General features: G+C 45.9%; 2 protein-coding genes across 2 annotated transcripts; both read left to right on the top strand.

Annotated features, from left to right (window-relative positions):
* The first annotated feature begins 574 nt into the window (after window positions 1–574).
* On the top strand, window positions 575–2,839 carry LOC112902576 (protein Rf1, mitochondrial-like). The gene has a single exon (XM_025971698.1). It carries the CDS (start codon window positions 575–577, stop codon window positions 2,837–2,839), a length of 2,265 nt encoding a protein of 754 aa, XP_025827483.1.
* Window positions 2,840–10,406: 7,567 nt separating this feature from the next.
* LOC112902038 (protein Rf1, mitochondrial-like) lies at window positions 10,407–14,162 on the top strand. The gene is made up of 2 exons (XM_025970932.1): window positions 10,407–13,115; window positions 13,485–14,162. The coding sequence occupies exon 1, from the start codon at window positions 10,576–10,578 to the stop codon at window positions 12,838–12,840; it is 2,265 nt and encodes a 754-aa protein (XP_025826717.1). The 5' UTR covers window positions 10,407–10,575; the 3' UTR covers window positions 12,841–13,115; window positions 13,485–14,162.
* The last annotated feature ends 1,464 nt before the right edge of the window (window positions 14,163–15,626 follow it).

Below are 15,626 nucleotides of genomic sequence, written 5' to 3'. Positions count from 1 at the left end.
ATCCTACCCACCCACTATGTTTCCGTTCTTGGCTGGCTGCTTGTGTGTTGCTGCTGCTCCTCGCCACCTCTGTTCGTCACGTCACGTCGGACGGCCACCGCCCGGCGGCACCTGATGACAGAACTCCAAACGGAGGAAGACATCACACGCAAACATGAAGTGGACTCGATGAATTTTGGTGCTGCAAAACGGCAACATTTTCAGTTGATTGCTATTTCTATATAAAGGAAATACATGCATCTTTACATGGTTATAGAAGACCAAGCCAATCCCGGCATACTCGTGATCGATAGTTGCCATCCCAACCACCTGGGCCATGCCGCAATCTGTGTCCAGCTACTAACGGCGCTAGCCACCTGCTACCTTCTAAGATTAGGAGCTCAGGACTTGTTCCAACACCTGACGCCCGGCGCCACGCCGCCCCAACCAGCCAACGCATAGAACGCCCACTCCACGCCGCAGCACGCGCTGCTCCGCCCCCGCCGATCGAGCCGCCACGCCCGACCCGGAGGCGGATGCAGGGCCGCCCATCCGTCTCCTCGCCGGGCCGCTAGCCGTGCCGTGCCCCGCCGGCATGTCCTGCCGCGTGCGCGACCGCTGCTTGGAGCTGGAGCGCGCCATCGTTGGCCGCGTCAGCTCGGGAAACCTTGGCCTCGACGACGCCGTCAAGCTGTTCGGTGAATTGCTAGACCACGCTAGGCCGGCCTCGGTGATCGCCATCAATCAGCTCCTCGCCGCCGTCTCTCGCGCCCAGCGTAGGGGCTCCTCGACCTCCGCGCTCGTCGTGTCCCTCTTCAACCGGATGGTCCGTGCCTCCCCGAACAAGGTGGCTCCCAATGGGTCCACCTACAACATCCTCATCGGTTGCTTCTGCCGAATGGGACGCCTGGAGCTTGGTTTCGCCGCCTTTGGCCTCACCCTTAAGACAGGCTGGAGGGTGAATGGCATAGTCATCAGTCAGCTGCTCAAAGGTCTCTGTGACAGAAAGTGCGTGTCTGAGGCTATGGACATATTGCTCCGACGAATGCCTGAGTTTGGCTGCCCACCAAATGTCGTGGCGTACACCATCGTCATCGATGGCTTATTTAGAGAGGGTCAGGTGGACAAAGCTTACAACCTATTTCGTGAAATCGATAACCAGGGGATTTTGCCAACTGTTGTGACCTACAACACAGTCATCAATGGCCTGTGCAAAGCTCAAGCTGTTGACAGGGCCGAGGGTGTCCTTCGGCAGATGGTTCATAAAGGCGTTAAGCCAGACAATCAGACATATAATTGTCTGATCCATGGACATTGCTCTTCAGGACGGGGGAAAGAGGTGGTTCGAATGCTCAAAGAAATGTCCGCACATGGTTATCAGCCAGATATTGTCACTTGTAATTTGCTGCTGGATTACCTTTGCAAGAGTGGAAGATGCACAGAGGCTAGAAAGATTTTTGATTCTATGATTGAAAAGGGCACAAAACCTAATGTAACTACATATGGTGTTCTGCTTCATGGTTATGCTACCAAAGGAGCTCTTTCTGACATGCATGGCCTCTTGGATTTGATGGTAGAAAATGGTGTTTCACCTGACCATCGTACCTTTAACATAGTTCTCTTTGCGTATGGTAAAGGTGGTATGATAAATGAGGCAATGCATATCTTTGACCGAATGAGGCAGCAAGGGTTGAGTCCTGATGGAGTAAACTATGGAGCATTAATAGATGCACTTTGCAAGTCGGGAAGAGTGGACGAGGCTATGCTCAAATTTAATCAGATGATCTATGAAGGGGTGACTCCTAATATCATTATTTTTAACTCACTAGTTTATGGACTGTGCACTGTCGGCAAATGGGAGAAGGCTAATGAATTATTTTCTGAAATGCTGAATCAAGGGATCCATCCCAATGCCTCGTTCTTCAACACAATAATGTGTAACCTTTGCAGAGAAGGACGAGTCACGGAAGCCCAGAGTCTCCTTGACTTGATGGTGTGTGTAGGTGTGAGACCTGATGTTATCTCATATAATACATTAATGAATGGCCACTGCTTAGCTGGTAGGATGAAGGAAGCTATGAAGTTACTTGATGATATGGTCCGAGTTGGCTTGAAACCAGATGCCTTTTCTTATAATACTTTGCTTCATGGCTATTGTAGAGCTGGCAGGATAGATGATGCAGTTAGACTATTCAGAGAAATGTTAAGCAATGAAGTTAGGCCTGGAATTGTCACTTACAACATGGTACTTCAGGGTTTATTTCGGTCTGGGAAATTTTCGGAAGCAAAAGAACTCTATCCCAATATGATCAATAGTGGACTGCAGTTGGACATTTACACGTACAACATAATTCTGGATGGTCTTTGCAAAAATAATTGTGTTGATGAGGCATTTAAAATATTTCAGAGTTTATGTTCTAAGGGTTTTCAACTAAACATTATTACCTTCAACATTATGATTGATGCTTTACTCAAAAGTAGCAGAAAGGAAGATGCTATGGATATGTTCACTGCTATCTCTGCCCATGGTTTAGTTCCAAGTGTTGTGACCTATCGCTTAATGATAGAAAATCTCATAAAAGAAGGGTTGCTAGAAGAGTCTGACAATCTGTTTTTAGCAATGGAAAAGAGTGGATGCACTCCAAACTCTCGTATGCTAAATGCTCTAGTTAGGGGTCTGTTGCATAGAGGTGAGATAATGAGGGCTGGGGCTTACCTCTCCAAAATTGATGAGATGAACTTCTCACTTGAGGCAGCCACTACTTCCTTGCTAATATCAGTTTTCTCGAGCGAGGAATATCAGCACCATGCAAAGTCCCTGCCTGAAAAGTATCATTTTCTTGAGGCTGTCAATAAATGAGGATTTTTTCAGAGGAATTGGATTCTCAACTGTGTTGAGACATCTTTTATGTGGCGAATAAATTTGTTGGAGTGATTATGTCTATCCATTGCAGTGAATATTTCTGTCTCATGCTCTAAGTTACTTGCCATATTCTGTGGTCTCCTTTGTTTAGAGAAATGTTATCATGATAGTGCTCTTCAGTATCAAGTTTATCACCAAGTAAAAAATTATCTTGTTTTCAGTTGCACTTATATTTACAACAGGGATCAATTTACATGTTGATGGTTCAAGAAGGTTTGGATGCTTTTCGTTGCATAATTTGTTAAGAAATCCTGCACTTCCAAGGATAAAATAAATCATAAGTGTTTACTGCTTGCAATTCAATGTATCTAGTAAATCCAATACTATCATTCTTTGGAATATGGATTAAGAGATAAGGAACAGACTCTAATGGGAAAAAAAATGTTTGTTTAGTATAAAGTGTTTACCAACTCTGTCACCATTATCTTCTACATTGGTTATTCTTAAGATGTTTTTGAAGGTATTGATTTTATATTCCCTGTTGATGCATATCAGCATGTTGCATAATCAGTTCACAAAACCACTACTGTCCATAATGTTCTGGTTAGCCTTGCTTGTTGACATGGTTTTACCTTTCCGCAGCTGTATTACCTTGTTGACATGGTTAGCCTTGCACGTTAATTGCTGTTACATGTAAAATTGGTAAAAGAAACTTCAAACAAGGGTGCTGAGGAACTTTCTAAAATTTCGATGATATGTAGGTAACTTGGATCTTTTATAATAACACAAAGGTAAAAGACTCTCTGGAAGTTGAGCAGGCAAGGAAAGCGGCCACTTTATATGGATTTTCTTTAGGAAAAAAAACAGCCCAAGGCAGAGGCACAGCAGTCGGTCTTGCCCTCCTCCTCGAGATAGAAATTCCGTGCGAACTGTCCTCAAAATGCTCCTGTGCGAACCATCGTGGATGGAAGTCACCTGGATATCCTAGGGCACATAGAAACAGCTTAGCGCCTCTGCGTACTTCGTCCATCGTGGCTTGCATTCCGGCTCCTAGCTCAATATTCCCCATATTCTATTCGGTTCCGTGGCTCCGTATTTCAATATTCTATTCGGCTCCGGCTCTGTACATACGAAGAAAACCAAGCGGAACGCGTTGCCGCAACAAAGTCGCATGGCCGCCGCCGGAAGAGGCCGCCGCTGCTCATGCGATCCGCGCGCGAGACCGTGAGTCCTCCTGATCGTAGTGTGGCTTCATCATCGTGGTGAGGCTGCTCGTCTACATCCCTTGGTAAAACACATAATCCTTCTTAATCATCATCATTAATTCTTCTTAACCCTAGCAGCTGCCATGCAAGTTGACTCATGTCTCGGTGAGGATGACATCCTAGCCGGAGATCATGATGTGGCTGGGCATGAGGATGTTGACTTCAACACGCACTCCCATACCATGGAACGTGTAGATGAAGACATTCAGTCAACTCACGTAGAGGCTCAAGCAACTCAGGTAAGGTCACGTAGTTTGTTTGATCTTCTATTTTTCTTGTCAAGTAGTAGATAATGTATGATGCAAAATTATGTTATACAACAGGTGACTAATAAAATTGGGCAAACTTTAATCGTTCTTGAAGTTGGAATGACTTTAAATCCGAGGATCACGCATATGAGATGTATAATAATTATGCCGGTAAAATTGGGTTCAGTATTAGAAAGAGCACCACGAAACTCCGATCAGATCATACTATATATCAAAAATATATAGTTTGTAGTGGCCAAGGATACGGGAACACTGAGTCATCAAAGGGCACGACACGGTTACGATGCAGTGCAGTTAGGTGTCAGTAAAGAGGGGATTTGGACAGTGCAAAGGGTTGTGCTTGAGCATAATCACTATCTTGCTAGTCCGAATAAGAGAAAAAAATTAAGATCCCAATGGCGTGTCACAGAAGCAGATAGAAAGCTAATTGGCCAGATACGAGAAGCTGGAACGAGGCCTGCCCAAGTGTATGAGTTCATGAAGGAGTTCTATGGAGGAGCCGACAAAGTGCCATTCTCAAGGATGGATTGCAATAATGAGATTGGTCGTGAGTGCAAAAAGTATTTAGAATCTAATGATGCACAGACAATATGCAACTACTTGAAGAATAAGCAGCGTGAGGATCCTACATTTTTCTATGCAGTTGAAATAGATCAAGAAGATGGACCTGATAAAGGTCGTATATCTAATGTTTTTTGGGCAGATGGTCAGTCAATTATGGATTATGCATGCTTTGGTGATGCTGTGTCATTTGACACGACATTTTAAACTAATAAATTTGAATTGCCTTTTGCTCCAATCCTCAGTGTCAATCATCACAAGCAAACCACAATTTTTGGGGCTGCCTTGATGTTTGATGAAACTATTCCATCATTTGTTTGGCTCTTTGAAACCTTCTTAACAGCAATATCAGGAAAGCACCCGAGCACAATTTTCACTGATCAAGATGCAGCCATAGCAGGTGCTATTGCTTATGTATTTCCAAACACAAGCCATCGTCTTTGTATATAGCATATCTATCTTAACGCTGCTAAACATCTTGGATATATAATTAATAAGTATAAGGAGTTTCTGCCTGTTTTCAAGAGTTGTGTCTATGAGGATAGATCAGAGTATTACTTTAATAAGAAGTGGCATGAGTTATTGCGGAAGTACAATCTTGTGGACAATGATTGAATGGCAAACCTTTATAACTTGAGGGGAAAATGGGCTATTATCTATCGTGACTCATTTACAGCTGATATGACCTCTACTCAAAGGAGTGAAGGTATGAATAATATCCTCAAGAAAAGGTTTCGTAGAAAACTGGGTCTTTCTGAGCTCCTTGTAGAATGTGAGAAGGTGTCTGCCAGTCTTCATGAAAATGAGTTGAATGCAAAATTTTCATTCACGTCGAAAGATCTCTGTTCCTTGTAGCCCAAATTTACCTATGTTGAAGACGACAGCTGAATCATATACAAAGAGAATGTACTCTGAATTTGAGGCTGAATTTAAAGATCAATTTTTATTAAGTGGTCAATTGTTAAAAGTTGAGGGGTCAATCTTCACATATATGGTTACACATATGCAATCAGACCAAGGGGCAACAGTTATGTTCAACATTGAAAATATGACCATCACTTGTTCTTGCAGGAAGTATGAATGTATAGGTGTGTATAAAATTTCTTAATTATGATATATTTTTATTATACAATTTGATGAATAACATCTTTAATATATATCAGGTATATTATGCAAGCATGCCCTCAAAGTCTTCAACATAAAGGATGTTTTTATTTTACCATCAGAATATATATTGAATAGATGGAGTAAATATGCAAAAAGAGATTTTTTTTGTTGAGAAACATGGGATCGAGAAGTCGTGGTACGTGTTCTTTGAGAAGAGGCCGTTTTGGAAGCAACGAATGACGTCCTCATTGGTGATGTTGACGATGGTGGCACGTGTCTCGAAGAAACGCTGTGTGTAGGACCTTAGGGTCTCGTTCATCTCGTGCTTCACCTGGGACAGGTCATGGCGAGTGCCCGCCCTGATCATGGAGCCCTGTAAGTTGTCGATGAAGGCCCGCTTGAGGTTCTCCCACGAGTCGATGGAGTTTGGCTTGAGGCTTCCAGGCCATGTGAGGGGCGCGGACTCCAAAGCCACCGGGAAGTAGAGAGCCTTTTTAGAGTTGGATCCCCCTGAAACTTTAATAGCAACGGAGTAGCATCAAATCCACTGGCGTGGATCCTGCTTACCGTCGTACTTGAGGATTCCGACTGGTTTGAAGTCCTTTGGATAGGACTTGTCGGTGATGCTGGTGGTGAAGGCGGGGAAGTGGTCGCTGTCGTTGTCGTTGTGCTGCCTGCCGGTACGGTCCCTTCTCCTCGCTTCAATGACAAGCCGCGTGTCGCGGCCTTCATTGATCTTCCGCCTAAGGTCGATCGTGGGGGCGTCGTGAAGGTTGGCCTCAAGTGGATCTTGGCCGTGATGCCTTACCCCACACTGGTTGCGAGTGGGTTGTTGTACTTCTTGTTCATTGTTGCCATGTGTAGATGGGTGGCCCTCGTTGCGCTGGCAGTTGTCGTCCCTCTGGATCCCGGGGCCTCCTCTAGGGGTGCGACTGACCAGTGCGGTATCACCATGGCGCTCAGACCTTGAGGGCTGATTCTGAGTGGGAGATATTGGATGTTGCCCGTCGAGTTGCACGAGCGCGCGTTGGGTCAAGTACTGCAGCCTTTGTATCTGAGGATTGGATGGGAGTTGTTGAGTTAGGAGTGCTGCTTTTGCGATGATGCCAATCAGTGTACGATACTCGCGATCCGCGACTGCTGCAAAAGCGTTGTTGAGATCCCTTGGTTCGCGGGCGCGATTCTGCGTGTTGCGCCTACGTTGAGCACGCTTGGTGTTCTTTACCCGCTGGATCCTTCGGTGCTCCTCGTCTTTATCTTGGGGAGCATCAGTTGTGGGCTCGTCGGCTGAGACGTCCGCGAGTTGTTCGTTGTTGTACTGAGGGGGTCCAGCTCGTCGTCCTCCGCATTGCGAAGGGAGGCCATGCAAACTTGATGATCCGGCGTGTGGTTAGCCCTAAGGCTGTACTCGAGTAGCTCTGTGCTACTTTCTCCTTCTTCCACAATGGGAGAGAGGGGTCTACCCTCCTGGAAGGGTAGTTCCTACGTGAAGGCCACAAGGCGAGATTCGTAATCGTGTAGTTCGGAGGGCTCAAAGCCCTTCCAGTACATGAAACATCCTTGCGGCGTTGATGTGATGGTTAAACCCAGAAGGCTGCTCGAAAACATTTTGGTGTGGCCGTCAGGTTGCGAGTGGTTTTCAAGGGCAGGGGCCGCCCGACAAGCTTTGACTCCCTCGTCTCCGAGTCCTTTTCGGGCACGGCTTGAAGGTGTAGTGCTGCACGGGGAGTAATCTTCGTTGGCGTCCGAGTGGGTGTCGAAAATGGGGGCCGCCCGGCAAACAGTGGCGCCCACGTCCTTGATCTTAAGCAGCAGATCCAAATCCTCCTCCAAGTCGGCGAGGGATTTAGATCGTGAGGTCTTTTCAGATCGGTTTGAATCCAACCCGAATAGATCTGGTGCGTCATGAGTGGAAGTCGCGTTGAAAATGGACATCTTTTCGATCTGCTGGGCCAGATTGGGACGCAACATATCGTCGAGGTTGTCAATGAAGTCATTGAGATCGCTGCTTGGAGTTGATGAAGAAGCTTCCGGCTCTTTGGAGTTGGCTAGGTGGTTGTTGAAGCCACCCGAACCATTAGCGACGCAGATCTAGGAGCTGAAGATGAAGGTTGTGCCTTCGTCGAGCACAGTGCTGGTGAAGTTGAAGGATGCCATCGAATTCTCCGGTGGATGCTCGATAAACACCCCTGAGATGGTGAGTTTGTATGTAGGGTGTCGCCGCGATTAGGAACTCGAAGGTGCAAAGGAACGCAAGGTTTTAGACAGGTTCGGGCCGCTGAGAGCGCAATATCCTACGTCCTGTGTGGTTTGTATTGCCTTTGATGATGATTGTTCCGAAGAGGGTCCCTATCCGCCCTTGTATAGTTTGGGAGGACAGATTTTACATGGAAGTCCTAGTCGGGTACAAGCCCAAGAGTCCTACCCGAGTACTTCTCGGATAGTTTCCTACCGTGTCCGACTAGTTTCACTATTGTACGAGCAATCTTCCGGGTCTGACAGGTACCAGATCTACAATATGGCCTACCAGATCTAACCGAAAACAATTATCAACAATACAACATACATCTGGCCAAACAATATAACAACTACAACATTAGAGCATAGAAAATGGAGGGGGGAGAGAACATGAGTGACAAGCTAGACAATGAGGAATGGAGAACGGATCCTCGAAGCCCTACCAAAGGACGGGAGGTGGTAGCCGATGGGCTCCACTTTGAGCTTGTAGAGCCGAGGAAGAGGCGGCGGCGAAACCCTAGCTTGGCGACGGCGTGCGTTTGCGAGAGCGAAGTGGGAGGGCGAGAGCGAGCGAAGAGGGAGGCCGAGGCCGGACGACGCGAATGAGTACTGTGCAGTGGTAACCCTAGCGAGACGGAGGGTTTCGTTCCCTGCACAGTACGGGCCGCGGGCTGCACAATGGTAACCCTAGCGAGACGGAGGGTTTCGTTCCCTGCACAGTACGAGCCGCGGGCCGCACAAGGCGGGTCTGCAAAATTGAGCGCGGAGCTAATACAACCTGCACAAGCCGGAAACAAAATCGAAATCTGTATCCCGCAATGCAGGCTGGACTGCCCCTTTTGCACTCCGCAAGCCTGTGGCTACGAGGCCTACCCAACCATCCAAACATGTTGGACTGCTCTATAGAAGTTCAGTTGGAGAATATGCAACCAACCAATCACTATCTTAATTTTTCTGCGTGGGTGGAGCCAGGTCTAGAGAGACCTTTTGGACAGCATGGGCCAGGCTCAAAGGCTCATCCAGCTAACCAATCACACACATGTTGTATCCCACGGGCCAGGCTACACCGAATCCACGGAACCCATCACGCTGTAAACCGCCAACGCCACCTGTGGCCATGGTCACAGCCATCTGGAAAATCACATCATTGTTATGGACAATGTGGCTCTGACAAAAGAGAGTTGATGGAGAAATATACCCGTAAACCTGCATACAAAGGAAGGACTACACCTGCAGGCTGCAGCGTTTGTTGTTGGAAGTGGACCTGGTATAACAGGTTTCAGGCATGTGTTGGTCTGCTCTTTCTCGGGGTGGAATACGGTGGCTACAAAATAATTAGACTGCCATTCTAAAGCAATGCATAGCTTGTTTTAAGACTAATTTATCTGAAGAACGTATAAAATTACTCCCCTATTTTTATTTACATGTTGTATTAGATTTGTCCTAAGTTAAATTTGGTTAACCAAATTTATATAAAAAATAATAATATTTATAATATCTAATTTGTTTTATTGAATCCAATATGAAATATACGTTGTTGACAGCGTATATGTTGACCGGTACGAGTCGAAGCGTCACATGTGCGTAGGTGATTATCTGTCGGAAGAATTAAGCGTCAGGCTTGGCCTGGTCGCCTGGATGTCTGGGCCTTGGGCTTCGAAAGAAATCAGCAAAGAAGAAATAAACACAAATCTTGAAACAATCCTACCCACCCACTATGTTTCCGTTCTTGGCTGGCTGCTTGTGCTGCTGCTGCTCCTCGCCGCCTCTGTTGGTCACGTCACGTCGGACGGCCACCGCCCGGCGGCACCTGATGACAGAACTCCAAACGGAGGAAGACATCACACGCGAACACGAAGTGGACTCGATGAATTTTGGTGCTGCAAAACGGCAACGCTTTCAGTTGATTGCTATTTCTATATAAAGGATAGAAGACCAAGCCAATCCCGACGTACTCGTGATCGATAGATGCCATCCCAACCACCTGGGTCATGCCGCAATCTGTGTCCAACCACTATTGGCGCTACCCACCTGCTACCTTCTAATCTAGGAGCTCAGGACTAACACCTGACGCCCGGCGCCACGCCGCCCCAACCAGCCAATGCATAGAACGCCCACTCCCACGCCGAGACCACCGCCGGTAGCATTCCAGATCCATCGCTCGCCCACTCCACGCCGTAGAACGCGCTGTTCCGCCCCCACCGATCGAGCCGCCACGCCCGACCCGGAGGCGGATGCAGGGCCGCCCATCCGTCTCCTCGCCGGGCCGCTAGCCGTGCCGTGCCCCGCCGGCATGTCCTGCGGCGTGCGCGACCGCTGCTTGGAGCTGGAGCGCGCCATCGTTGGCCGCGTTAGCTCGGGAAAAAGCCTCGGTCTCGATGACGCCGTCAAGATGTTCGACGAATTGCTCCCCCACGCCAGGCCGGCCTCGGTTCGCGCCTTCAACCACCTCCTTACCTCCATCTTTCGCGCCCAGGGAAGGGGCTCCTCGACCTCCGCGCTCGTCGTGTCCCTCTTCAACCGGATGGTCCGTGCCTCCCCGAACAAGGTGGCTCCCAATGGGTCCACCTACAACATCCTCATCGGTTGCTTCTGCCGCATGGGACGCCTGGAGCTTGGTTTCGCCTCCTTTGGCCTCGTCCTCAAGGCGGGCTGGAGGGTGCAAACAGTCATCAATCCGCTTCTCAAAGGTCTCTGTGACACAAAGAGGGTGGATGAGGCCATGGACATATTACTCCGACGAATGCCCGAGTTTGGCTGCCCACCAAATGTCGTGGCGTACAGCATCGTCATCAATGGCTTATTTAGAGAGGGTCAGGTGGACAAAGCTTACAACCTATTTCGTGAAATCGATAACCAGGGGATTTTGCCAACTGTTGTGACCTACAACACAGTCATCAATGGCCTGTGCAAAGCTCAAGCTGTTGACAGGGCCGAGGGTGTCCTTCGGCAGATGGTTCATAAAGGCGTTAAGCCAGACAATCAGACATATAATTGTCTGATCCATGGACATTGCTCTTCAGGACTGGGGAAAGAGGTGGTTCGAATGCTCAAAGAAATGTCCGCACATGGTTATCAGCCAGATATTGTCACTTGTAATTTGCTGCTGGATTACCTTTGCAAGAGTGGAAGATGCACAGAGGCTAGAAAGATTTTTGATTCTATGATTGAAAAGGGCACAAAACCTAATGTAACTACATATGGTGTTCTGCTTCATGGTTATGCTACCAAAGGAGCTCTTTCTGACATGCATGGCCTCCTGGATTTGATGGTAGAAAATGGTGTTTCACCTGACCATCGTACCTTTAGCATAGTTCTCTGGGCGTATGGTAAAGGTGGTATGATAAATGAGGCAATGCGTATCTTTGACCAAATGAGGCAGCAAGGGTTGAGTCCTGATGGAGTAAACAATGGAGCATTAATAGATGCACTTTGCAAGTCGGGAAGAGTGGACGAGGCTATGCTCAAATTTAATCAGATGATCTATGAAGGAGTGACTCCTAATATCATTATTTTTAACTCACTAGTTTATGGACTGTGCACTGTCGGCAAATGGGAGAAGGCTAATGAATTATTTTCTGAAATGCTGAATCAAGGGATCCATCCCAATGCCTTGTTCTTCAACACAATAATGTGTAACCTTTGCAGAGAAGGACGAGTCACGGAAGCCCAGAGTCTCCTTGACTTGATGGTGTGTGTAGGTGTGAGACCTGATGTTATCTCATATACTACGTTAATGGATGGCCACTGCTTAGCTGGTAGGATGAAGGAAGCTATGAAGTTACTTGATGATATGGTCCGAGTTGGCTTGAAACCAGATGCCTTTTCTTATAATACTTTGCTTCATGGCTATTGTAGAGCTGGCAGGATAGATGATGCAGTTAGACTATTCAGAGAAATGTTAAGCAATGAAGTTAGGCCTGGAATTGTCACTTATAGCATGGTACTTCAGGGTTTATTTCGGTCTGGGAAAATTTCTGAAGCAAAAGAACTCTATCCCAATATGATCAATAGTGGAGTACAGTTGGACATTTACACGTACAACATAATTCTGGATGGTCTTTGCAAAAATAATTGTGTTGATGAGGCATTTAAAATATTTCAGAGTTTATGTTCTAAGGGTTTTCAACTACACATTATTACCTTCAACATTATGATTGATGCTTTTCTCAAAAGTGGCAGAAAGGAAGATGCTATGGATATGTTCACTGCTATCTCTGCCCATGGTTTAGTTCCAAGTGTTGTGACCTATCGCTTAATGATACAAAATCTCATCAAAGAAGGATTGCTAGAAGAGTCTGACAATCTGTTTTTAGCAATGGAAAAGAGTGGATGCACTCCAGACTCATGTATGCTAAATTCTCTTGTTAGGAGGCTGTTGCATAGAGGTGAGATAATGAGGGCTGGGGCTTACCTCTCCAAAATTGATGAGATGAACTTCTCACTTGAGGCAGCCACTACTTCCTTGCTAATATCAGTTTTCTCGAGGGAGGAATATCAGCACCATGCAAAGTCCCTGCCTGAAAAGTATCATTTTCTTGAGGCTGTCAATAAATGAGGATTTTTTCAGAGGAATTGGATTCTCAACTGTGTTGAGACATCTTTTATGTGGCGCATAAATTTGTTGGAGTGATTATGTCTATCCATTGCAGTGAATATTTCTGTCTCATGCTCTAAGTTACTTGCCATATTCTGTGGTCTCCTTTGTTTAGAGAAATGTTATCATGATAGTGCTCTTCAGTATCAAGTTTATCACCAAGTAAAAATTATCTTGTTTTCAGTTGCACTTATATTTACAACAGGGATCAATTTACATGTTGATGGTTCAAGAAGGTTTGGATGCTTTTCGTTGCATAATTTGTTAAGAAATCCTGCACTTCCAAGGATAAAATAAATCATAAGTGTTTACTGCTTGCAATTCAATGTATCTAGTAAATCCAATACTATCATTCTTTGGAATATGGATTAAGAGATAAGGAACAGACTCTAATGGGAAAAAAAATGTTTGTTTAGTATAAAGTGTTTACCAACTCTGTCACCATTATCTTCTACATTGGTTATTCTTTAGATGTTTTTGAAGGTATTGATTTTATATTCCCTGTTGATGCATATCAGCATGTTGCATAATCAGTTGACAAAACCACTACTGTCCATAATGTTCTGGTTAGCCTTGCTTGTTGACATGGTTTTACCTTTCTGCAGCTGTATTATCTATGTGTTACTTGTTGGCACTCTTTTTTATGACTTCAGTTGAATATTGTGTTTGGGAAGTTGCATACTTGGATGAAGTTGAATATTTGATGCCACTTGAAAGGCTGGGCGCTTCCAACAACTGTAGCCCTTTAAAGGTTGGCACACTCCTTCCTTAATAACTCCATTGTCGAATCATGCTTTCTTTGTTCACTTTTCATGTTTCACATATTGAGTAATGTTTCTGATGCTTCGAGTTCCTTGTTTGTTCGGTTGGTTTTTGTTTTCTGCGGCTATGCCTGCACCGGTTGCTACTGGGGAGTCCATGGTAAATTACCTTGAAAAATGCAGCAGTACTCTCCATGTATTGCACATATTGTTTGTATTTACTTCTGTATTCGACCACCCTCCAAAGGTCGGGCCTTCCTGTAGTTCCAAGATATTGTGTATGTGCTTTATGGATGTCCCTGACTCCTTGCATGGGTTGCAGTTCTATGTCCATACAAGAGCAGTGGAAGTTCCCAGTATGGCAGTATGTCTGTTTACAGTATCAATTTTTGTAAGTCTCCTGGTCATCTGAACTCAAAAAAATTTCATGATAGCATCTTTAGCGTGTGTTCAGGATCAGGCATGTCTTTTGCTTGCACTTAGAATGGTTGTAATTCCAGAGCAATGAAGTGAGACTTTGTGCTCCTCTGCAAGCAACTGAAGTTTCAATGGCAACAGCATCAACATGAGAATGAAATCTAGAGCTCAATTGAGACAGTATTATTGCTACAATAATCTAAAATGTGAAATTCACTGGCATAAAAAAAGTTTTTTGAAACTTCAGCTGAAAGAATGTATGAACGTTGGCTCTGTTAGGACAGCACACGACCGAAGATACACGCTAACACACTAGTTTCACGTAGAAACACACTAGTTGCCGCAGCAACCTACTTGAAACTGATCATTTGATCAGCTCCTCCTAAGTACCTAAAGTTGCCTCCGGTCAGCCTGTAAGTATCCGGCTACGGCAACTCCTACTCTACAGCCCAGGCAGTTCTTTACGGCAACCTGCCAGCAGCCACACACACTCCTCTTGTGAAGAGAAGAACTAGACCACTCTCCTTTGGTGCTGCTTGAACTCTCGAGGGAGCTAGGCCCTCTCCTTTCTATTTATAGCACTATATATACACTACTACACAGCCACAGTGGCTTACATGCCAAGGCAAAGACTTGACTCAACTTGGTCCCCAAGGCAAAGACTAGACTTGGACCCTGAGTAACTTACATGTACCTACTGCACTACTAGTCAAGATTATTGCTAACAGGCTCCAAGGTTCGTCAATACACAATATTGTATAGAGTTCATAAAAAGTATATTTGATCCCAACTGCTCAAATGCATGATCAAATGATCGACAGTTCCACAGATATTCCAGTCTAACAGTACAAGGTTGGTCATGATGGTCATGGAATCTCAAGCACCTATTCTGAACAATTTTCAGGTAAACTACCTTACTCATTCTTACTGAACATCCGGACCAGATAACGAATCAAGAACAACAGCCTCTGCCAGAAAATAGCGAGTTAGTTTGCCTTCTTTGGTTTCACTTCAGGCCTTTGCCCAAAGAGACCATTGTATAGCTGCTCCTGCTTTTGGTACAGATCCTTGTCTTGTTCCGCGACCAACCGAAGGTCCCGAAGGATCTCCGAGTCTCTTGGAGAGTACTTCTTTGCTTTCAGGAAATCCACCCTGGCTGATTCTGTCTGGCCAAGTTCAGATTTAGCTTTTCCTCGCCTGAACAGTGCTTTCACACTATTTTCGTCCTCTGACAAGACCTGAATAATAAGATTACGCAAGCTTGGGACTCGGATTGTTCCCTAGAACACCATTCACAGGTTTAAGCAAGCTCTGACGCGCCGCAAAGTTTCTCGGCTTGCCGTTGACGCATTCGCCCTCCCTACCTTTGTATGGGTAGTTCGCCTCCGACGTGACCCCGCCGTTGTCCGTCGCCTACTCCAACCCGGCCGATGTAGTTCGCCTCCGACGCTGTCCTGAAGCTGGCATAGTTATGCAACTCTCACAATGATTCCGCCACTGAACATCTGAAACGACTCGGATCATAGTCTTGCAACCAACAGCTGTTTTTTCTCAAATCAATTAATTCCT

The sequence above is a fragment of the Panicum hallii genome, chromosome 8 (genome assembly GCF_002211085.1).
Source record: "Panicum hallii strain FIL2 chromosome 8, PHallii_v3.1, whole genome shotgun sequence".
Lineage (NCBI taxonomy): Eukaryota > Viridiplantae > Streptophyta > Magnoliopsida > Poales > Poaceae > Panicum > Panicum hallii.
Note: the sequence above shows the minus strand (reverse complement) of the source record. Positions and strands in the feature narration are given on the sequence as shown.